The 25,407-nt window shown below is 42.0% G+C and overlaps 1 protein-coding gene across 1 annotated transcript in view; it reads left to right on the top strand.

Annotated features, from left to right (window-relative positions):
- stau2 (staufen double-stranded RNA binding protein 2) overlaps nucleotides 1–25,407 on the top strand; it is an 87,586-nt gene that overhangs the window by 15,833 nt on the left and 46,346 nt on the right. The window contains exons 6-9 of the mRNA XM_030079603.1: nucleotides 6,095–6,254; nucleotides 12,583–12,690; nucleotides 21,111–21,323; nucleotides 21,888–22,025. Coding sequence (XP_029935463.1) covers nucleotides 6,095–6,254; nucleotides 12,583–12,690; nucleotides 21,111–21,323; nucleotides 21,888–22,025 — 619 coding nt within the window. The remainder of the gene's footprint in view (nucleotides 1–6,094; nucleotides 6,255–12,582; nucleotides 12,691–21,110; nucleotides 21,324–21,887; nucleotides 22,026–25,407) is intronic.

Raw genomic sequence — 25,407 nt, 5'->3', positions numbered from 1 at the left:
TTTTCTTAATTCTGAGAGTTTGTTTTGGAGTGCTGCTCTGGTGAGGAAACATTCAATCCTCAGTCACTCTAGGGGAGGTCTGACTGAATACTGCTGCGGGTTGCCTCTCTGTGGGACCACACACACACACACACACACACACACACACACACACACACACAAACTTTCTCACTGTAAATAAAAACCTGTCAGTGAGCACATTTAAATATATTCCACATTGTCTTATCTGTGGCTATATATAGGTGATGGGCTTCTTTATAGGTCCTCCATACTGTCTCTCTATCTCACAGGCTTTGTGAGATAGAGTATTGGAAGCTGTTGTGGACACTTTTAAAAACCTCTGAAAACACTATTTTATAAGAGTTGATATGCCTTCAGTAAGTGCTTTAATACAAATCCATACAATTAGAGACGGGTGTGTATGAGCAAAGTGAACCTTTTTTTATTTATGAGTATAGCGAACTAATGGCTGCTGTATGTCTGCAAGCGGGACGCCATGATTAAGGCTTTAGATGTGTGTTTTGATACTTGCTCTGTTTGATTCCCATTCCCTTGCCTCACATTTTATTGATTCAAAACACCTTATGTTGGAGTCCTTCTTTTGAGTTGTATGTTGACTTGATAATTTGGACTCCTTTTTCTCACACGGTGATGTATTATCTGTGTTAGCATTTGCAAGCAGCAGACAGGAAGGAAAACAAGGAATGATGGAGGCAGGGAACGAAGAATGGAGGGCGGGAGGGATAAAGAGAAAACATGTAAAGGTCTGGCAAGAGATAGGAAGTAAATGCAGCTGGTGGTTGAGTGAGCCTGTCCAAGTTTCTCTACTTTTTTTTTTTTTTTCGCCAGAGCTCTGTCACCCTTTGCTCCCAGCACAGCCCCGTCCCCTTTACAAGGCTCTGAGCCAGTGCTGTGAGTGTGTGTGTGTGTGTGTGTGTGTGTGTGTGTGTGTGTGCGCGCACATTTGTGATTCAATACATCCAAATGTTTGTGTTTGCATTGTGCGTGTGTGTGGCCGGTTGATGTCTTGGTGGTCAGGCTCAGTGACGGTGGAAGATGGAGTGAGGCGGTACACTCCCTCAATCCTGTCATGGTATTTGTCTCTGTGTGTTGTTTTCCCCCTGGCTGCTGCTGTCTGCTGCAGTAGAGTACATCTGTGCACATCCTTTATGTAACAGCACCACACACATATTTTAAAGAAGCCTCTCTTGACGATTTGATAATTGCAATGTGAAATATGCTCAGAATTTGTCTGATTTATTCCCTTTTTGTGTTGTTTTTCATTGCATATATCCATGCGTACATGTGTGAGACAGAGAGGGGGAGACGGAGACTGTGTGTACTTTTGTAGTCCTGGCCGGCTCCAGTCTGAAAGGGGACTGTCCCAGTGAGGGATTTGCCCTGCAGGTCTCAGTCTCCCACATCAGCATCCATCTCCCTTCTGGTCTCTGCTTTTTCTGGGCGGCTCTCCATCTTGGTCATCTTAGTATGCTCTTTTGTTGAGCAAAATTAATTCAGTCTTGACGATGGCTAAGTTCCAGGAGCCATTTTATGTTTTTTATTTAAAGAAAGCATTGTACTTGGTGAGCTGTAATGCGGTGTTTCAGTAATTGCCAGCCCACAGCTAATCCTCTAACACAGTTAAAAGGATTCAAATTTGGCTATTCGAACACAGTGTGCTACATCTAATGATGATTTATCAACATTTAATGACTGTTCCACCATGACCTCCAAACGCTCAAGCCTGTGCCTGCCTCTTATTCAGTGTCTGTCGTGAAGTACTTGCCCTGTCTGCATTCATAAATCATAAAGTATTCGTATGCAAATCACATATTTGTCTGTATCTGTGCTCAGACAATAAACCAGGCATCTTGCAACCTCACTAAAATAAAAATGTGGTTCAACTCTTAGACTGTACTGAAGGATTCCAGTGCTTTTTTTTTTTTAAAATATAAAGAATGGAAAACTGTTGATTCCAGGTTAATCTTTAAGTTCTGAAAAGTTGATTATTTGACAGACAAACCACAATCTGCTTTTACGTTTGCAAGTTGGATTGTACTCGTTTTAAACTTCTTGTCAGCTCTTAGAATATTTAGAATATTAGAATATTTAGTCAAATCAAGTTAAACTTAAACTGGTTCAGGTGCAAAACATAATCCACACAGTGAAAAATAAACTAAAAATAAACTGCTAACAAAGAGCAGGACGTCTTTCACTGCTCTGCTGCCTGGTAATACTTAACATGAATATGTTTTGACATAAAGAAATGAATTGTGTTTCACAGCTGTGAATGCAAACTGAATCACCTACAAACAAAGATTGTGTAATGAATTCAATAAAAATACAATGACACTGTGTTCATGCCTGATAAAGCCCGTGATACGTAGCAGACTGATAACATTTATGATAAACATTGAATAGTATCACATATCTTGGAGAGAGTCAGTGGTTCTATGGCCGTAACACTGCCAGGGTTATAGAAGAAATTCCCACTGCGTTCACCTGGTTGTGCTTACATTGCCGGTAGAGTACCTGGAGAACCGAGGGTCCAGCAGGAGGGGACAGTTTGCTCAGACTAGGGCCACCGAATTTGGTTAGAGAGCTTTTAAACACTGTAACTAGAAAACGTTCAGATTTATCCCAAAAAAGCAGCTAAAGAGAGACCAGCCATAAGAACATTAAGACATGTATACGATTTTTTTTTGAAAAGTTACATTTTTTATCACCTAATACCAGGGCATTTAAGTGTGATATTTTTCTGTTGTATAAACTGCATGTTGATTTGATCTTCATGGCATTTGCTTCCTGGAATATGTTTTGTCGGTACATTTTTTTCTGCCCTCAGTCATGGAAAGCTAGTAGCTGTATCTGCCGCAGTGTTTTATTAAGAGTGGTCTTCGCTGAATGTCAAATGAGCCACAAAATAATTAAAACTTCAAGGTAGCGGATGAGAGGCGCATTGTTGAATATAAGAACAAATGTTCCATGTCTAATGGGAGGGGATTAGCTCTTATGTTTCCACATAGGCACTTTCAGAAATGGAAAGCAAATAGTTTTCCATGCCACAGGAGAAAATGCTTGCAAGCTGAAATGTCAGGCTGTTGTGTCATAGCGTTAATTGCAACGCCGTATCTCCCATTTCCTAGTTTGACTGTGTGTGGGCTGGATGACTCCCGAATCTTTAAATGTGTACATCTGTGTGTGTCTGTGTGTGTTCGCGCATGTGTGTCTTTGAGTGATTAAGATGAAATGGTAGCCTTAACCAGTGTGGCCCACATTAAAGAGTGCTGCAGGGAAGCTGCTGCCTTCAAAGTTAAATTCATAACTGTCCGTTGAATGCTGATGAGTTATCATTTGATTGGGTTGCGACATCAGTCAGTTTTTCTTTCCCTCACTCAGTCGCTCATCCCTTAGTCACACCAGATGCACGCACACGTACACTTGTGTGTGCATGGCTATAATAAATACTCTCACTCCCCGTCGCTTACACACAATTACTCACACGCACACTGGTTCTTTTTGCCCTTTCCCCAGTTTCCACACCCTCCCAACAGGTGTTCGGGCCCAGAACTCTCTCTGTAAGAATAATAATAATAACTGATAACACAGAGCAGGCAGATCCAGCCAGCATGTGCTGATTTTGTATTGGCTACGGTGCACCAACGTGCTTTTCCTGTCTCTTTTTTTTCCTGTCTGCATGATTTTTGATGTGTGTGAGAGAAAGAGCGAGTGAGAGAGTGTCTGTGTGTCTGGTGTGTGTGTGTGTTTGCTTGCTTGTGTTCTTGGCTCACTTGCTTGTGTGTAAGCCACTACTTTCCCACGTTGTAGAGTAGGGTCTCCCACAGGCCTCCCTCCATCTCCCTCTCTCTCTTGCTCTCTTTCTCGCTCCCTCCGTCTCCCCCTCCCTGTTTCGTTCTCTCTCTCTTAATCTCTGTTTTTCCCTCTCTCTCTCTCTCTCTGTGTCTCTCCCTCTTCCTTGTTTCTCACTCTCTGCACCTGTACCCAGCGCTCTAGCCCCAGCTGCTCCCGGCCCGGCTCAGCCCTGTTGGCCGGAGCCCATGTTGCACTTGGCATGTCCTCAGAGATCCTGGGGCCACACTTGACATGCGAGGGCCAGGCAGGCCCCGCCCTGGGAAGGCCCCTGTGGCCAGGAGGAACTGAGAGGAGACTGATGAGAGGAGGGCTGTGGGCCGGCAAAGGACCTACTGGAATTGTGGGAGTGAAATGCTGACTCATGCTTAGGGCAGCCGTGCAGGAGATTAAGGGAAGAAATAAGGAGAGAGTCAGGAAGTGAGTGGACTTGTTAAGAGAAATGGCAGTTTTACAGATGTGGTGAAAGGAGTTCTCTTGTTCACCTTACGTCAGAGCATTTAGGACACATGGCAGACAAGTGGCACAACTCACAAGGTTGCAGACTATCTTGAGGGTAAAAAACACACAGAAAATCGCCCCAAATCCTTTCAAACAACCCTCCTAACATGGTTGAAAGTATGACTGCAGCTCCATTATTACCTTATCATGTGTCTGTATTACTTGTGTCTAGTTTTCGCATTTCATTCATTATCTGTCTGTTCTTCTGGGAAGCACAAGCTGTATTTTAGAATATTTGATAGAGTCTCTCTCCTATATAAAAAGACACCATGACCAACTAATCCAATTGAGAACTCAATTATGCCATAGTTTTAGAGCTGGCATTGATATATGTATAGCATTCCTGTAGATTCAACTTACTTTCTGTTCTCCTCCACACATTTCCTGCTGTCATAAAGGATTTTTTCATGATTTAATTCTATTGAACAGTAGTAGTTGCTGTTTTTTTTTTTTTTTTTTTTTTTTTCGCCTCACATTTTTGCGCCTGTCCCTCTACCCCAAATCCCCACATGTGCTCAATCTGGTGTTAAATCCCGTATCTCCACCAGTGCTGCCTCGGTGCCAAATAGGATGTTCTAGAATAGCTGCAAATGAATAGTTGTCTGTGCACAGAGGGAAGAGATCGCTGCAGTTTTTGCAAAGCTTGTTCTAATTTTCTTCGGCATGTACTGAAATAAACCTCCAGCACATGCACTGGCTGTTGATTTTCATTCTTTCATAAAAGGCAAAAATGAAAACATCATCTGTTTCGAAATACATTCTGGCGTCAGACACGGGTCCAGTCACCATTCCACATACTTCAGGTGCCGTGATGCAGCTCTGTCTACCACATATGGTCGCTGTATGTGCTTGTGAATGTGAGTCGATGTTGGCAGGGGGACAGATATTAAAAAGTTTGGATTCCTCTCTTGTTGGCTTTCCCACTATTTCTCTTTCCTTCTTGATTGTGCAGACATTCTCAGCCATTCTCCCTGCGACCCAGGAGGGGGTATCACACACACAGACTTGCAGACCTCTAAATCTGCCTAGTGACAGCTCAGTCCCGCTCTGTCAGGGCCCGGAGAAAGAGAGGATAATCTATGTTCAGGGCTAGAAGAAAGAAGAGAGGATATATATGTCCCTGTGCTTTGTTTGGCGTCCCTGTGCCGAGATCCAATAGCAAGCTATCAGTCAAGCGGCTGGCCAACAGGCTATTGTGATGTAATTGACCCTGATGAAGTGGTGGGCCTTTAATTTGGGACCTGTGTGAACTTTAATAACTTGCCTCATAATGTTCAAGCCTCTCCCTTTCCCTTTTTTTTTTTTTTTTGTCTCTTTATAAGTCAGAGATAAATCTTTGCGTACAGCTTGGACAGAACCAAGAGTGTAAACAGCAACTTAATCCAGTGATACTCTTCTTTGACTGCTAAGTGGGCATGTGTTGTGGTTAGCGCGTATTCTCCGGGTAATGTTGAGGTATTTGTGTTTTAGACATGCAGTCATTTTGACAGCATTGTCATGTATTTGATTAGAGGAGTGCTGACCAATAGCTTCAACTGTGAAATTCAAGAACAGCTATCAAACTGTCTTTGGTTTGCTTTGATAATCCTCCCACCTTTTAAAGCCTTAATTTTCTTATCCCTTGTCTGCCTTTTTGTGTTTCTCTCTTTCTCTCTCCCTTACTTGTCTCTATTACCCCCCTCCCTCCCCTTTTCTTTTTTTTTTGGGCTCTTGTCCAACCCAGGTACCATTACCCTGTTCCTAAGATCTTCTATGTGCAGCTGTCTGTGGGGAGTAATGAGTTTATTGGCGAGGGACGCACCCGCCAAGCAGCCAGACACAATGCTGCCATGAAGGCCCTGCAGGCCCTCCGCAATGAACCGATCCCCGAACGACCACCACAGGTAACCGCACACATGCAGACACACAGCAATGCACCCACTAGGTCTACAGAGCTGTGGCTAAAATTACAAAGATGTAGGCCTAGGCATTGACAAGGACCTCACAATACAATACATATCACAGTATGTGGGTCCCAACGCAATTTGTGTCCAGATGCACTGCAATATTCTATAAAGCTGACTGAGCACTTATAATGAAACCCTCTGCAAAACACTTGCAAAACACTAAATTGGATGATGACCTAAGTCGAAAAAGTTAATTAAAAAAAATCCTGTTCTAATTTATTAAAACAGAATTAGCACAATGCACTTTCACACAACACAGTGCAATAAAATGCAAATGCCATAGCATCACTTGAAAATGAAGTACATATACATATCGATATAGTGTTGCAAAAGTTGTGCATCACACAGACACACACACCCATACACATATGTTATTTATTTATTTATTTTGTACAATACTGAAGTGAACATGCCAACGATACTTGTTAATGTTGAAACTACAGTCGCAATATTAACTTAGATGATAATTTGAGCCACCCCAATATATACAGATATACAGTGGTGGAAAAAAAGTTTTCGGACACCCTTAAAATTTTACACAATCTCACAATCTCAAATATTATCATGAAATATTTGTGGAAAAATCTTTTTTGTGGTTCAAAAGGTGTGGCTGCATTAGACAGATACAAACAAATACAAATTATATTTTTTTGTTTATTGTTTACAAGAAAAACTAACAAAACTAAATTCTTGACAGTTTAATCTTTATCTTCAGGCGTGTTTCCTGCGTTAGGTTCCTTGTTTTAGCCATTTTTTTGTCTGAAGTACTTTCAAATGTGCTGGCTTTATATAGACATGAAGCTTGGCAACAAAAATTGTGTCTTTTAATAAAAAGAACGACCTTCATCACTGGTACCAAAATGACCCAATACTCAAAATTTCTTATGTATTTTTATGGAACCAATCAATTTTAAGTTTTTAATGGCTTTTTTAGGATTTGTTTAGTATTTTGGCTGTGACTGTACTAAAAGAAATTGCACTTGAAGACCTAAGAGTGATTTGTTAATGCAATATTTCACAAATGCACGGGGTGTCCGAAAACTTTTTTCCACCACTGTATATGCTTCAGCATTATGAATCCTCTAGCCTCACTCCATAGAGCTGTTTCCATCCCAACCTGCTGGTGTCCCATTCATTCACCTCTTAGAAGGTCACTCTCTACTCCATCCATCCCCTTTGCCGCCTCATCTGTCCAGCGCTGTTCTCACCCTCCAACTGTTTTCACCTCAGATAACTGTCTCCCCACTCGACCCCCTTCCCATGTCACCCTTCTGCTTGAAAACACCTCCCCACTTGATGAAAAGTCAAGGGATTTGAATTGCTGATCCGCTGGTGTTTTCCTGGAAAGGGTCTATTAAATACTGTTATACTATTTTTTGCAAGTTGTCTGACTGCTTTACCAGCTTTCATCAGATTGAATCCAAATCCACCTCAGCCCCAATTAATCTAATGTATAATTCAAGCCAGTGTCCCACAATCTCCTTAGTTTTAACCTGCACCTGGCAGGGGTTTATTTTCTCTTTCCCCTTGTTATTTCCCCCCCTTTTCTTTTTTGTCCACTCCCAAAGTCACTGTACCCTTCCAGAGTTTTCCCCCAGGCATTGCTGTTAACTGTTGTTATCATCTCCCACCGGAAATCAAATTACCCCATATCCTCACAGCCTGGCATCACCACTGGTTATTCAAAACGCTTTGGCTCCTTTCACTCGACTCGTTCGCTGTCTTGTGGCGTCGGCCTCCACAAATGAGCTCTTTGTTAGCCGCTGCTTCCGAGTCTTGCTTTACAAATTGAGGCACATTGTGTCTACAGTATATGTCTGTCTGTCTTTCTGTCTCCGTGTGAGAGTGCGTGCGCGTGTATGTGTATATGTGTGAGCGCCCTCAGGCTAAAAGTGTTCCTTTCACTTTGGGCTTGCATGTCACCCCTTTGTTTTGCAGCGGGCCACAGGTAAATATCACTATCTGTCTAATGAGAATATGTACACACACGCAGAGCAACAATATGTAACCGCAGGAGAAGCAAAGAAGAAACACCTCCACATTTACAGGGCTTCAGGCACTAAAGATTGAATGATGGAACTGCTGACAGATCTGTAAAGCCCTGCCAAAGGATTTAGATGCTGATGATACCCACAACACTTTGATAATATGATGTGCAACAAGTGCACCTTCTGTCTTGTTCAGAGCATGTTGCCCTCACACACACAACAGATTGATTTTACGCGGATAAGGAGGAAAATCTGCATCATCAGATTATCCAGTGTGAGCAACTGGATGAGGGCTCCTGACACAACTAGTGGGCTCTAAGACAGAAGGTAACTTATGTATGGGTGGCAGAAATTTATGAGGAAAGACTTGACTAGTCAGAAATCATTTTTATGTTTGTGTCTTTAGACAATATATTTTAAGAAATATACCATTGGCATAGAGAAGAATCCTGCATTCAGGTTCCTCTGAGAGCTGAAGAACATGTTGACTTGATCTAAACGTTTTCTGCAATTAAGTCCAAGATTTTTCTCAGTGCCTTCAGTTGTTATTTTGTTGCTACACTTCTGCCTCCAGAGTAAGTTCATTACTAGTGTGGACAAGTATTTTTTTTTCCTCTAGAAAGAAATTTACTGTCTCAGTCAGTAGTAATTGCATTCATCACATACTTTGATCTGGAATACAGTTTTCACATTTCTGAGGCTAGCCCATGAACATTAGAGCTTCATTCTCCAGCTCAAATTTTCAAGCCCAACTGGACCTTTGCCTGAAAAAGTTCTTTCTGAACCCGACCCGAACTTGAAAGATAACAGGTTTTTCTCAGCTCAAACCTGAAATGAGCTTCAAATATGCATTAACAAGGAGTGAGTGTCATTCCTTGAGAGACTACAATCATCAGGACCAACTGCTATAATAAAATGTGCTCTTTTCAATAACAAATAAATTTAGACCCACCATAGGCTGTTACAGGCTTATAAAATGGGTCAAATGGGCTGCTGAGAGACTATAGGATTATAAATGGGAGCAAAGTGTCCTAAATAGTTAATTAAATGAAGAAAAAACAAACAAACAAACAAACAAAGCAAACAGACAAACAAAACTCCAATGCATGCGGCACTCAGCCCAAACTCTACCTTTAAATGTGCTTTGAGACCTCAGTCTTTAAGATTTAGGCCATTAGAGCTGCAGGAGCGAGGCTGAGGAAGCTATTGAAAAGGCTGAAATGTAGACAACAACAGTTTCAAATTTATTATGGTATCACATTGGTACAAATAAGTATCTGTGGTTAATATGAGAACAAGCCTGCACATGTACACACATACACAAACACACCCTGAAGGCCAAATCTATTTTGTAATGTTATTCTTCCTAACGCTGGTTGGTATTTCCCCTGGGACTCTTAGTTCAATAGATCCGTTCAGCAGCAGAGGCAGCACTGAAGCCAGATTTAGCCCCATATATGTCATTGCACAGGAAATCACAGATGTGCTTTGTCACTGTAGTTTGTGCATTAACACACACACACACACACACACTCACACTCACACTCTGAAGCTTATTAATATAACCCTGAGAGAGGATTTGCACTATTACTCACACTTCAACAGCGTTTGAAACAATGGCAGAACAAAGCATAACCATGAAAATGTATTAAAATGTTATGAACACAATCCACGATGGAAGACTTAGTCCTTCCAGACTCCCTCTCGCACAGCCATGCACACACTCACTGACACACACATTTACAACATTTAATGTACGCCACAACACACACACAGCAAAGCCCAGTACATCAACACATGACGCCAACGTGAGGGCATTTGGCCGGTGCAGCAGGGCTACCATGTGACTGTCTCCTGTGAAACACAAGAGACCTCACAGCATGAATCATACGTCGTATCAGATTCACACAGTGAGGAGGTAGAGGGGAAGGAGCCTAGAGGGGAAGACCACAGCCATCCATACTCATTCAGACAAAGAGTCGGACATGGGAAGATAAAGATCGAAACAACTCTGTGTCCCCACAGGCAAATAACATCAGCAAACCATAGGCTGTATGGCTGTTGATAGGACCTGTAACATAGCTTTAACTCAATGTAGAACAACGCTTGGTTTCTTGAAAATTATTCCTGTGCTCTCATACAGTCCAGTCTATATTAATGAACACCTTCCTGTGCAAATCTGAAACCACACAACTAACTGGACAGTCAAACTTGGACGATCAGGTATTAAACTTGCACTTAGCGATTTCACTGTCCTGAAACTAATGTGTTCTTTGTGGAAACTTTTTGAGACATAGTGATATACACCAATACCAACGGGCACAGATCAGCCTTTTTGCTGTTTACGTTATTTTTTTCTCCTCAAAGTTTGTCGCCAAAACCCATGCTGCGCCAAGACTCCAACTTAGCGTAGCTATTAGTCTGTAGGCGCAGAGCGTGGTGAGGTTTGTCCCAGGCTGGCCTCTGTACTGCTGTGAAGTATGCAGGCAGTAAGGGAGGGAGAGAGGGAGAGAGAGAGGGAGAGAGAGAGAGAGAGAGAGAGAGAGAGAGAGAGAGAGAGAGAGAGAGAGAGAGAGAGAGAGAGAGAGAGAGAGAGAGAGAGAGAGAGAGAGAGAGAGAGAGAGAGAGAGAGAGAGAGAGAGAGAGAGAGAGAGAGAGAGAGAGAGAGAGAGAGAGAGAGAGAGAGAGAAAAGTGGCTTTGCGAAGAGTTCACCGGCAACAAAATATCTCGTTGTTATTGTTGATACCATCTAGTGGTCAGATAAAATCACATATTGCATGTTTCAGTACCAAAGCTGCTCCATAAACGGTTAATGTGCAGCCGATTTTTGTGGATGCTTTACTTGTTCTTCTTTTAGCTTCATTTTCTAGTAGTGTTGTCAGATCTGGAACAGAACGGTATATGGTTATCCCCATAAAATTAGCTTGTTTCTCTTCCACTGGCCTTTACCATCTTTTTCCAATTCCTTCTTCATGGAGCGGCTCCACAGTTTACGCATGATGACAACACAAATTCGAGTCGTAGTTCTCTAGTTTCTACCTTTGGGAGAAAGTTGTTTACGCTCAAAAATAATGGTTGGACTATCCAAGACCAGAGAAATAGCATAACGGAATTATTAAATTTAATGGTGTTCCCCTTTAAATGTGCGTGTGTGCTTGTAAGCTCTCTGTATACACAGAGGACCACCAGTCATGTCCTGGAATACTGAGTTCTCAATCCCATATCAGATAAGGACTGAAGCCAGAAAGCAGACAGGCTTGTCGTAGCAGCAGCTTGGCTGAGATCCACCCCCCCGGTGTGTGTTTGTGTGTTTTTGTGTGTTATTGTGTGTGTGTGCACCCTCAGGTCGGAGTGAGAAAAAGATGGAAAGTTTGAGATTGTGTTTTGAGGTGAAGTGCGCTTGTGAAAAATACTCTACCAGTTGTTGGATGATGTGCAGTAACCACCAGCGTTGCTGTTTTAGTAATTCACTGTTGCTGCGGCTGGCTCCTCATATCCTGACACTTTCACACAGGCATTACACAGAAATAAACACAACTGAAGCCTGGAAAACCCTGGTGTGACTATTGGAAACATACAGCGTGTCCATAAAGTCTATTTACAATTCAACAAATTTATAACAAAAGCAAATGAATAGACAAATCTGTGGAAATTATTACAAAATGAGGAGTAGATATTGAAGTTTTTTTGCCTAATTTAATACACCTCTAAATGGGCACCATTAGTTGCACGAAGCACATCAAGTACTCAAATTCTTGCCATGTTCTCTGTAGCATAGCCTCATCAATGGTGGCAATGGCTTCAATTGCTTCAGATCGTTGATGTCCTGTATCTTTGTTCGATACACGATATCGTTAACATAACCCTGTAGGTTTTTCTGAGTCTGCGTATCCGATTTTGTTTCAATAAACCACGGTACACATTGTGCCTTTTCTTGAGGAGTAGCCATTTTTTAGGGGTTTATTTAACAGAACCTATTTCATCAACAGGATACCTGAAATACACAAATGCAATGTGATTAAAAACTTTGAGAACCACTGAGTACATAGAACAAATCTGATTAACATATCTCATCAATTGCTTTTGTAAAAGATTTCTTAAACTGTAAAGAGACTTTGTGGACACCCTGTATAACCTGAAAATGGCTTTAATTTGAATGAGTGCTATTAATATGTGCTACTGTTTTCCCTCATGTCCAACTCTTGATAGTTTGGGTATTTGGTGGCATTGATATCATGTCACCTGAAGCGTGATGTTCTTTCGTCTTCTCTTCCAGAACCCTGAGGAGAAGGAGGAGCAAGAGGAAGGCACTGATGCCAGCAAATCAGAGATCAGCCTTGTCTATGAGATTGCCCTCAAGAGGAACTTGTCTGTTAACTTTGAGGTAAGGAAGACGTGGCAAGAGTTGTGACATTATACCTCCAACCACCCATGGAGGTATGACGATACTAATGCCATTATTATCACCAGTTCTGTGAACCATCACTCATGTGCTTTACGCCTTTGCTTTCTGGAAATATCAACTGTCATCGCGCCATTCTGTTAAGATAACATTGTGCAGTCGATAGTGCAGTTGGAAAATTTGTGTAGTCATGGTGTCTTTTTTTTTTTTTTCCTCCTTCCCCTTCTTTTTCTAGGGTAGGTTTACTTAGATTTCCCGTCTATGAAGTCACTTATCTCTATGAGGCAAAAAAAAAAAAATGCAGTTGGGAAGTTACAGATAGGTCATCATTACTACATTGGGAGCCTTGTGAAAGCACTTATCGTGTTGAATGTTTGGCATTTTCTGAATGTTTCTGCACTACGCAAGAAGAAATGAATGGGCTCTCTTTCCGCGGTCCCAAGGTCTTTGCAGCTGACTCAGTTGATAAGGCATTCATCAATTTGGCTTGCCCAATACAGTAAATTTGAACATGGACCACAAAGCAGCGTCATCAGAAGTAACCTTAGTCGTCAGCCTAATACGCAGCTCTGTGCAACAAAATTAGTAGGATTTATGTTTTTTCAGTCAGAAAATGATTTTATTGATCCCAGTTGGAGAATTAGGTTATTGCAGCACTAAAAGTAATGACGTGAATAGAGGGAAAAAGATGAGTATAAGCATTATAAAGCAATATAACAAATAAGTAATATGATGAAGTAGAAGTAAAAGAGTAACAATGTAAACAACAATGTAAACATTAACCCTTATTTAAGTCAAGTTAAAGGAACAGTTCACCCAAACAGTTCACCCAAATGCAAAAACAGGTATGTTTCCATTCATGCTGTATTTACTTACTCACTATATCTATCTGCCTCTCATTCATACTTGTTGGGTAATATTTGCTGGTGTTTTTTGGCAGGAAATAGTTCCCAACAAAACTCTTCGACCCCGAGGGCTGTGGATTATGCCGGGTATCGTAGCTGTGTTTAATAAACATTAGAATTAATTGCAAGAAAATCATCAAATGCGGCCAAAAATAAAGGAATGTCTTGATTTCTTCATCTGTCTTCCTGTGCTTGTCGATGTTACCAACATTGGCCATCACAGCTAGCTCAATCTTTATTATTATTATTATTATTATTATTATCTTTATTCAGCAAATGTGTTTAAAAATGTAGTTTTTCACATGTGATATGTTGATGGTTTGAGCTCCACAAATTAATAACCATCCAGCACCAGCAATATGTGAAATGTAGTGCTTGCTATTTTGTTTTTCACTTGCAAATTATGTTGAAATAGTCAGTTTATCAAGTGAGCTGTATTGGCGTGCAGCAAGATTTTTGACTTGCCCGTCTTGCACATTTGTATTTGGGTGTTGGAAAACAGGGGAACGTCGCGGCAGACTGGAAATCTTGCCAAGTCACACATTTTGGTGAACTTTTCCTTTAAGTAAGCTTATATTCTTTATAATAACCACCTTAGAGAGCACCTTTTGGGTGGCAGAGGCTTAGTAACATTCACAGACTCAGCTGGGAGCTCCCACATTCTTCCACTGTTGGCCACTAATAAGCTCCACTGGATTAGTCAGGGGGTAACTACTGTGCTCAACAGTTTTCCCCACACAAATTTTCGGAGGCAGTCCAAGGGATCACACCACAGCTTCTTTAACCATCGAGCTGCTTCTTTTGTAAACGGATGAGGTCGCACAGTGTATCCTTACATGACCTGCTGCATCCATTCTCCTTGGCTTCTGCCATATCTCAGCTGAGTCATCTAGCCCTCTCTCCCTCATCAGCCCCTTCTTCTTCGTCTCCTCCACTCTGCAAGGTGCCAAAAACAAGGGGAGGTTCGGTTTACCCTTTCTGCCCCCTCCCTTCCTCCTTCCATCACTCCCAAAACTCACAGAGAGGGTGGTGGCATGGTGGGGCCAGGGGGATGGGGTGTGGGTGTTGGCAGTCGAAAGGAAATATGGGGAGGGAAGGAAGGGAGGGCAGCTCTTCCCCTTGTGTTGACTTTGCTTGTTAATAAGAGTTTACACAACACTAGAAAAATTATCTGGAGAGCCGTCCAGCACTCCCTTTTACATTTTTTCCCGCTTCTTTGTTTGATAAAGATTGGCTTATCAGAGCATGACATGACTATCCTCTGTGGAACCGTAACTAATGATTTCAGCCAGCTAAATCTGGATTGATATGATTTATTATCTGTCATGTATTTGTCACTGTCAGCAATTATGTGGCTTTCATTTTCACAGCATCCAAATTGGAAGTTGAGAGCAGTGGTTTTAAACTGAGACCACAGCCGCATTCCTCCAGCAGCCTTTCTTCTGTCTGCTGTCAATCTGGAGACTGGATGTTCATTAATTCAGTAGATCAGTAACTTGTATCCCCCTCATGTGCCTTTTCTTTCTCACTCGCTATCAGTCTTTCTTGGTATCTGTTTATCTATTTCAGTATCTCTCCATGGCTTCTTTGTGTATTTATTAATAAATGAGTACCTTTAGTGTTAGTAATGTTTGATGTATGCAGATTTCATGATTCAAAGCAGGGGTGGTATGAGGAACCAGGTCCGATTTAAACTGTTTTATTGCCCTGACTGCTCTCTTTTCACTTGCTTGCTCCAAAATGGTGTGTGAGGATGTCGTCCACCTCTACATGCCAGTCACACCGCACCGCACCACATTTATTTTCCTATGCCATATCCAACAAAGCAATCTAAAGGCCAGGCTGCACCAAGGCAATCGTCCAGTCACCTCCTCTTCTTCTCCTGGCATGCCACGCTTCTCTCTCCCCCGCTAACCACTCATGGCCCCCGTGCAGATTCACTTAGATCATCAATCACTGTGTTGCATGCAATATGCTCTCACTGCCACTACACTGTGGCCAGAGCCCAAGTGTGAATTACTCTGTGAGTCTACACTTGCCCATCTGAGCTATTACAACTCATCAGCGAAAGTTTGGCCTCATCCCCTACCCTGCCATGTCACATCCCCTTTACTGTCCTCCTCTGATGTGCTGAGAGGAAATGGCACGCTCTCCTCAAATAACTGTCAAATTCAAACCACACTTTTAAACTCGCATATGCTCATGTTATTATTAATACACGCACATGCAATGCAAATAAATAAACAGCCATGTCTCATGTGAATGCCTTTCACCGCAGGCGTTTTTTCACATGGTCGCAGCCCTGCCCGCACCAGGGCATGAAATTACCCATGAGTCACTGTAGCGAGTGTCCGCTTTCCCTTCCCTCTGCAACGAGGAGGGTCGCCGCCACCCCAAGAGTCAGTTGGCTGATTTAATCCCCCCGTCAGGCAATATCAAACAGATGTCAGCATCAAAGAGGAACCAATCTATAAATCACAGCTTGTGTGTTGGATCGGAGGCTCCCTTTCCACAGAGGACACAAGAGAAGAGGGTCTGGGCCAAGAACCACCCATCTTTTACAAGAAGCAGCTTCCCTCAGGGCTTGTCCATCCACCGTTCGTCACAAAAGAGCCTTTCTTCTCCCTACCAGTCCTCGCCATTGTCCCACCCTGCTCCCATAGCCTCCTCTTCTAAAGTACCTGAGGTCTCACATGCACGGATCCTCGGACCGTTCAGGATATTAATGTCTCCCTGAGAAGCCAAAGAGTAGGCCTCACAGGAGAGAGGAGGCTTAGAAAAAAAGAGATGAAGAGACAAGAAGAGAAGAGGATTGAAAAAATCAACATTGAATTACCAAGTGTTTCCTGTGTACAACCTGATCCTTGTCGTCAGGCGGGAGACGGGCGTGTTTGTGTGTGTGTGTGTGTGTGTGTGTGTTTGTTTGCGTCTGTGTGTGTGTGTGTGTGTGTGTGTACGTGTGCGTGTCAATGAAAGGAGGTGCTGAAATCCCATCGGCGTGGCACAGATCCCATGTCGTCTGCCAGGAGACTGACTGCAGCTCGTCTGCCGCCAACCTGGGCCAAGAGTGTGTGACGTGTGCACAAGAACACAATTTCTCTCACGCTTTCTTGGTCATGTATGAGCTGTGCCATACCTGTACAGGCCACATTTGATTTCTCGCACCTTGTCAGTGACTGCACGGATTCATTTATAGGTTGCATCATGCATGTGCAACACTGGTCTGTCACCGGTTCAGGTGGTATCCATGGCGGATTCACTCTCAAGTCAGTCAGCCTTGTACGAGTCTGCACAGGCTGTTTGCAGCTCACCACATCACTCAGCTCCACACGCTGCAGTGCGTTAAGTGCTTTGACAAGGACAGGAGAGACAAGACAAGGTACGCACAAGATGTATAGAGGCGTGTCGTCCGTACAACCTCCCAGTCGATCATCTCAAAAAGGCCAGGGATATTTCACATCACCGAGCCACGTGCTCCATCACCTGCGGCGGGCTGATGTATGAGGCCGGTACTGTTTCAGTACCAGATAAATGCAGAAAACAATATTTGCATATGTCCATGGTGTCTTTTCAGTAACCAAGGGTAACCGCCAGTGTATTTTCCTCGACAAATACCTCTCAGCTTCTGTTAAAGCAACCACCATCAGAATGAATATGGAGAAACTTGAATCCAAAGGATAATAATTTACAGTAGTATTTAAAACATTCTCAGGTGCAAGCAAAAACAAATAGCTCTTTGGGAATATAATTAATTTGATCAAATATAAATAGCAATGTAGATGTTTGTTGTCATATCCACTCTAAAATACAAGGTACATTAAAATACAATAACATGTGGGTGCCCTGGCTTCTTAGTAGATATAAGCATAATAAGTACAAGAAGCAAAGAAAAAAACAATAGCAGACATTAAAACATAAAAACACATGTAAACAGGCATTGTTGTGATTACAAAAACAATAGTACACAATAAAACATAAAACAGGCATTGTTGTTATACATTTGTGCCAATGACCACAACCCTGACAACCCCTATTCCCATAAATATAATAATATTCCCATAAATATTCCAAACTTTGCTGGCATTGCATGTCTGTCTCCCCCTTTTGGCATGTTCTTCCACGGGTAATAACACATTCAAAACATGTGAGTATCCCAGATTATTAGCATAGTTGGCAAAAATATACTATCAATAAAAAATGTTATTTGACTAAAAGTTTTATTTTGTGGTAAGTGTGTTCTGATATGTTGTTTGTGTCTTACTTATCTATCTATCCATCTTAATTTATGTATTATGTAGTATTTATTAATGAATAAATTCTTCAATTCCAATTTTTTGTTGTCTAGGTTAAAAATAAAATGATTTATTTTTGTGGAGAGTGTTAAGCCACAGGGCAGGCTTTTTTCATTAACTATTGCATTTGAAAGTGTATGTTTGCCTCAGTAAATGGCTGTTTTATCAGCAAATGAAAGTGGCTCGGAAATTCAGTTTAACACAGGTATGCCCAGATAAACGCTCTTTTATTATTTCTGAAATGTTCAAATTGGATGGAGGTGTTTGTAATCACAAATGTTTCAACAAATTATGCTTCAGTGTGTCACAGAGTGGGTGCCACTGATTTGTTTAGGAGTATACAAAAATTTTCATCTTAAATTTGCTTTTAACATACTATAGGCTGTGGCTTTGTTTTTATACTGCATTGTGTTAAATGCAGTTCACTGCACGTATATGCTGGTGTGGAGAAACAGTTATTTATGAGTTAAATATGTAATGTAAAATTGTCACAGTAACTTCACTCATTTTCATTAACACCACATTTTCATTAACACCACAGTTAAGAATAGGCCAACAGCAGCCACTTTGACAATAAATGTATTAACCATTTCAAATTTTTAGACTCGGTTACTGATATGTTTTTTTGAATAACAACCTCTATGTTTATGGGTATGATGTGACATTACCTCGGCCACTAATTCACACTGCTGTTGTGGCCCAGTCAGTTGGGGTATATGTTTATGCATGGAGATGGGCCTTTATGCAGAGCCATTCTCTGGTGAAATAGCGTTTATTGCTTGTTAATGCTAGCTCCAGCACTCTAGCTTAACCACCTAAGCCACAACATGTTAAGAGAACATGTGATGTACAAGGAGAAGCGGAGAGCCTGAATGAGTGATTAAGTGACTGACTGAAAAGGAGAGAGAAGCAGCTGCAGAGTCGAGGACAGCTGTAGAGTTAAAGAGGCCTCACCCTGTCCTGCATCTCCCATTATTCCCTATCACACCATCGGAGACTGGAGGCTGCCGCTCGTAACCCAACACCGACCGCATCTACATGCAGCCTAATAACCCATTAATGGCTCCTATGCACTGTTCCTCCAAGAGACACGATCTCAGCTGACCAGTGGCCAGAGATGTACAGCGCCATCACCGTGATCGGAGTGAGAAAGTTCAGAGGCGGGATGCGTCCAGTCCTGTGGAACGTTTGATGTACAAGGAGCTGCCATGTTCCATTTCCTCCTCTGAGTGATGAGCAACACCAGAGGGGACCCCCCGGGAGGGAGGGAGGGAGGGAGGGAGGGAGGGAGGGAGCTTGGCTGTTAAATTGCGATTGCGAGTGCTTCAAACCACATCAACAAGACAAGTTCTTACACATTGTTCAGTTCATGGTATAGAAACATGAATTGACTGTCAGGCCATTAAACAATTGTGAGCCAGGCCATAACCCTAATAGTTTTGAATACTTCAGTAGGTTGAAAGGCAGTTGTACTATAAATACCTTATTCCATGTGCTTACTCTATATTATATGCTGCTGCAGAATTTGTGAAGTAATTCCACCTTCCACCAGGAGTTACAGTTATACTACATTATATGCTACTAATACTGTTATTTAAAGGTACATTGTGTTAAATTGGCGTGGGTTTATATAAGTGAGGACCCTTTTCACTCAACTGAGAGATTATCATAGGTCAGGCCTGAGAGGTGGAGACGGAGTGGTCAGTTTACCTTGCTTATTCCATGTTTTTTTTTTTTTTTTTTTTTTTTTTTTTTTTTCCTAAACATTGCCACTTAAATCTATCCCTGGGGATTTGCTTAGTGCACTTTTAATTTATAACTGTGATCGAATATCCAGTAAATCAAGGTTTACTGCAGTTTTACCTATTTCAGAGCCTTCCGTTTTCTCTGTTCATTTTCTGTGTACTGGAATATTGATTTTTAGATTCCTAACTGAAGAGCGCTGACGTTTTGTGAAAAGCATTTGCGCTTTAAGAAACGTGCGTCTGTGTCAGAGGCTGTTCGCGTCAGTGTGTGCACAGGCGAAACAGCAAAAAAGCAGGATGTGTGTAATTGTGCGGATACATTTGTGTGTGTCTGTGCGAGCGCATGCGTACGTGTGTGTTTGTGCGCGGACTCTCCTTTGTTCGCCTCAAGGTCTTGCATTAGGCTGTGATGTTGTGTGAAGTATCTGAGGAATGTTCAGGGTTCTGCTTATCAGTTTAATCTTTTCATCGGTCACTGGGTTCAGATGAACTGTTTCTAGATTGCAAGTGATTGCTACAATTTGTGCTGTCTGCGCGGCAAATTGAGTTGAAATAAAGGAGAGAGTAAGAGCAAGGAGGAGATTCTGGGATTGTGTAAATCGCCCTTGCACACATACACACCAGCCACAGCTAGAGGGAGAGCGAGGGAGAGGGACTGAGATATATAGAGTGAATTGTCAGTTGCACATCAGCTGAACATGCAGTGTTGGACTCTGTAAGTGTGTGAAACCTAATTCTTCCTCCAGTGTGTCTCCCTGAATAAAGTTGGAGTATCCCACCTGCCACACACACGCACACAAACACACACACAGACACAGTGTTCTCGGACTTCACAGGAAGTGAATGTGATTGCAGAAGCATGACCTAACACCAGCCGGTGTTTGTTTAAGTCTCCCAGGTGACTGGAGGCTAGAGAAAGGAAACTGAACCCTCATCACCAGAGACTGTCATCTAGGAACATGTTACTCTTCGTGTGTATGTATGCGTGCATGTGTGCGTGTGTGCTTGTATATGAATTGCACACACGCATATGGGTGGGTAGCACTGTGACCATCAAGAGCAGATGTTGTGGACCACCTGGTGCTGCCGCTTGCAGAGTACGCTGCGCACACTCCCTCGTCACACATTTTGTGCAAAACACAGACAAACAGTCCACTCACACACATGCAGGCGAGTGTGCGGAGGCCCTCGCTGTGCGTGCTGAGTCTCACACGAACACACACACACACACACAAGCTGGGCCTCTTTCCTCGCTTTTGTGCTGAGGTTTGTTTTTATTTTCCTTGTTTTTGTCTTTTTTTGTGTATTTTATGTCAAACATATTTTGATAAACCTGCAGAAAAACACTCTATAAATAAACCTGACTCAACACACAAACAGATTTTCTGCACGCAGACACTCGCAGGCCCATGCATCATCTCGTCTAATCCCTCGTTTCCAACTTGTCTCGTTCCCCCCAGGTGTTGAAAGAGAGCGGGCCCCCCCACATGAAGAGCTTCCTGACCCGCGTCACCGTGGGGGAGTTTTCTGCCGAGGGCGAGGGCAACAGCAAAAAGTTGTCCAAGAAGCGTGCTGCTCTCTCCATCCTGCAGGACCTGAAGAAGCTGCCCTTCATCCCCGTGGTGGAGAAACCCAAGACGCACTACAAGAAACGCCCCAAGACCATCCTCAAGGTACTGGACAACATAGCTGGGCCAGGCTGGGCTCCAGGTGTGCAGACATTCACTTCCCTAATGTGGAATGCTCCCATCATGCCGTACAGTATACTTGCACTCACGCCATCTGAGTCCTTGAAAAGTACAGCCGGCTCAGTAGTGATGCTACCTCACAATGCCATATAGTGTGACAAGGTAATGAATTCGCACAGTCGTATTGCAGCAGAGACAGACAAATATGTAAAAATTGCAACACGCCAGCCACAATAAATAATAGTGTATATACTTAGATTTGTTTCACCGACAATCTAAAAACATAGTTTGGCTGATATACTGTGCGAGAATTTCCTATTAATTTCCTGTGCTTTTTCGTTTTCTCTGTTTTTATCCATTGCAGATGAATCTGACCACAGCTATGTTCAACCGTGTACTATTTTTTTATTTATTTATTTTTTTTTAAACCAAAGAACGCACACATCTCTCTGATCACTGTTAGGCCCATTAGACGGTGGGCGATAGTGATAATACGATAAATGGATGTGCTAATTGGAATTGATCGTGTCTCTCCTCTCTCCATCCTAGACGGGACCAGACTACGGCCAGGGCATGAACCCCATCAGCCGTCTGGCCCAGATCCAGCAGGCCAAGAAGGAGAAGGAGCCTGAGTACCTGCTGCTGTCTGAGAGGGGCATGCCCCGGCGCCGAGAGTTTATCATGCAGGTACGCTTTTTTTTTTTTTTTTTTTTTTTTTTTTACCTTCACCAAGAAGGTGAAACCTCCAGCGGGGGCGTTGCTGATCACCCCTGTCCATCTTTCTGTCAGCAGAATTACTCGAGAAGTACTTGACAGCTTCCCACAAAATCACAAGGGCGAAGCTTAGCACAGACTGTAGTTTCCAAATGCATCTACATTATGGTTAGTCACAGGTCGAGGGGGCACTGACTAACTTTTATACACTGATTAGTTGAAAGGGCCGTGTCTCATCATCACAGCATTGATGAGAGGGGTGTGGTTTAATATAAACATGTCCATAACCTCCAGCTCACATTTTTTTCTTTTATCATATTAATATTCTCAGTTATTTATGTATTTTCATGTACAGATTTTTCAGTCATATTTCTTTGTCTCAGTATGCTCTGCTGTTGCAGTAGTATAACCTGTTTTTTTTCTTTGCTGTATCCTATTGTATGTTGCTATAACACCCTAATATTGCACAAAGCACTTCATGGGCTAGGACCGAGCTACATTGCCAACTCCCTTATCGGCTATGCACCCCAAAGAGCACTGCGATCGTCTGCTGGCTTATTGGTTCCCTACAACAGTCGAAAGAAAATTGGGGATGCCGCCTTTTATTGTTTTATTTGCATCTTTTGTTTTATCTCAAATTTTATTTCAATTTTTAGCCTTTTCTTTTTAATTCCACCCTGTGCTGTGTTTTATTCTTTTTAATGTTTTATTTAATGTGTTTTCAAATGTTCTTCTTTTTATTGTGAAGCACTTTGAGCTGCAATTCTTGTATGAAAGGTGCTATACAAATGAAGTTTTATTATTATTATTAATATTGCCACTAGGATTTTTAATGTTTCATCTAATACAGCCAAATCCAATTAGTGTGGGATGGAGCAATGGATGTATAGATGGATAAGGATAAAAGGTTAAGGGTTAAGTATGCTCAAGAAGAAAAGGAGCTTACTGATCATCTGCCAAGAGGGAATGCACAGACGGACTGATGGGAATATGCTTGTAAAGGATTAGATTTCAAGGTGTGTGAAAAATGGGTGAAACACTGAACAATTCAAAAAAAAAAAAAAAAAAAAAAGTGATAACTGTGATAGTGATAACTGCCCACTGTGTGGGCAGTTATCACTAATTTTTCATACAGCTTAACCAAATTTGGGGAAATGTGATTCTCAGCACCACAAGAAAAGAGAGAATACATAGATAGTGTGCATGTCTTTTATTCACCTGTAAAGGATTAAGTACCATACACCTTTGTTGGAAACTATTAAGGTGTGAAAGGTGCTGAACCAAAGGGCAGGCGTACACTGATGGTATTTTATTACGCCAGCCTCTTCCCTTCAGAATGAGGTTTTCTCTTCTCCTGTGAATACAACATTTGAGGTTTGTTATTTCTGTAATCCGCGATACAGCACACAGCCAGTGTATTCCAGGTTGTTGGACTAGAGATACACAAGCTCACAAATACACCCGTGCATCAGATGACCTGTCTGCAATGTCCCAAGACCCTGTGCTCTTCACTGTCTCTTAAGTTAAGTGAATGGTTTAGACCCTTCTGAGAGTTTAGAGATTAGGGGGGAGCCGTCTTGGATGGTGAATACACACAGCTGATTATTTTAATTATATACAGAGACAGAAGTGCAAGGTAAAGCAGATTTAAAGAGGGATAAGACCTGAGCACCTGTTGATTTCTGAGATCATCATGCAGGTTTTAGTCCACACATGGGCTAGGCAGATGAACAGATAGAAGCTGTAGAACCTCAGGAGGCCAGAGAAACTGAACCGGAGGGGATGAATCAATTGGTGTGAAAAGATAATGCTGTACAAGTCTCCACTGACGACATCGCTAAATTCAAATTTGTCAGCTTCTCTAAAAACACTTGCATTTCAGACTGAAGATCAGGCGTGCAACAGGTGAATCAGAGCAGACTGTCGATCTATAACCATATACTGCTTTGCTTTTTCAACTAATGGTGCATTATAAATGGCTTTACAGTGTAGGAAATTTGACTATGTGGTTATGCTTACTCTGGAATAAGTATATGTGAAGAAACAGTAAGGTTCTGTGCTGCTTTTTACCACTTATGAAGGCTTGGTGCATTTTAGTCACAACTCTATTGCTTTGGTACTATTAGTGTTTGTATATAGTAGATCATTTTGAATTTTAAACTGGAAATTTTCTTTAGTACACTGTTTTTGATCTTAGCTCTTTCTGTACTCTCTCACCCTCTTTATTGTCCTCCTTCCCTGTCTCCTCTCTCACTGATTCCCAACCCCCCACCACCAAAGCCTCCCTTATTTACGCTATTTGGACAGTTCTGTTTAACATGCATTATGTTTATAACATGCAGTTAAAGCTCAGAATAGAGGAACATCCATCTTTACAACCTTGTTTTTTTGCCAGTGGAGCAGCCAACTGTTTTATGCTATCAAATCACCATTTCAAGCTTTTATTGCACTGCTTTCCTTCTGTACCACGGAAAAATAGGCCAGGCTGTAGTAAGGAGGCTGCCGGTTTCATTAACAAAATTCAATTTCATGGTCTTGATTTAGAAATGCCCTTTCACCCTTAACTCAGTTATAGGTGGTTAACTTTTCATCCCTAATCCAGTCAATGGAGCGGGAACTTTGTACGGAGAAGGGCACTCATCAGATAGCACAATAATTGTATTCTTTGTTTCTTGACCTATTTTTGGCACACTTGCGCTCATGCATTAAAAAAAACAAGCCATGCCATTGCAAGGTACCTTGGAAATATAATAGCCTGCTGTGGCCACTGTCTCTGCAATCGCACGTTTTTGTAACCTGTCACTTGAGGACGATTTAGACGTAGACGTAGTTACATTATTGTCAGAGTTTTGGTCTACTTTAAGTATACCCGCCTATTGAAATGCAACATAGATTTTATAGATATAGATTTAGTTTATTTTGCTTCACTTGTAATCTGAACATTTTGATTTGGGTAGGAATCAATGAGCGGAAGACAGATGTATACGTGGGTAATATGCTTTTTTTTTGTTGTTTTTCTGAATTTCACCAGTAAATATGTATTGGAAAAAAAAAAAAAACACCAAGCAACTGCCTGTGTTTATGGTCTCATTGCTTGTAGGAGCCTTGGTCTCCAACTTTCCTCACAGCCGGCACAGCCCGGTTCTGTTTCAGTTCAATACATAACATTATCATTGGAATTTGTCTGTATGTCTTTGTCCTGTTCTTCCTGTCTGTCTCTCAGTTGCTCTCTCTCTCTCTCTCTCTCTCTTATTCAAGCTCTTTCTCTTTGTCTCTTTCTCTGTATTCCCTCTCTCTTTCATAGGAACCAAGCTTTTCTTAGCATCAGGCAGTAATTCAGCCTCAGACCTATTCT

The sequence above is a fragment of the Myripristis murdjan genome, chromosome 20 (assembly GCF_902150065.1).
Source record: "Myripristis murdjan chromosome 20, fMyrMur1.1, whole genome shotgun sequence".
NCBI lineage: Eukaryota > Metazoa > Chordata > Actinopteri > Holocentriformes > Holocentridae > Myripristis > Myripristis murdjan.
The sequence above is the reverse complement of the archived record's forward strand: the minus strand, read 5'-3'. Positions and strand labels throughout refer to the sequence as shown.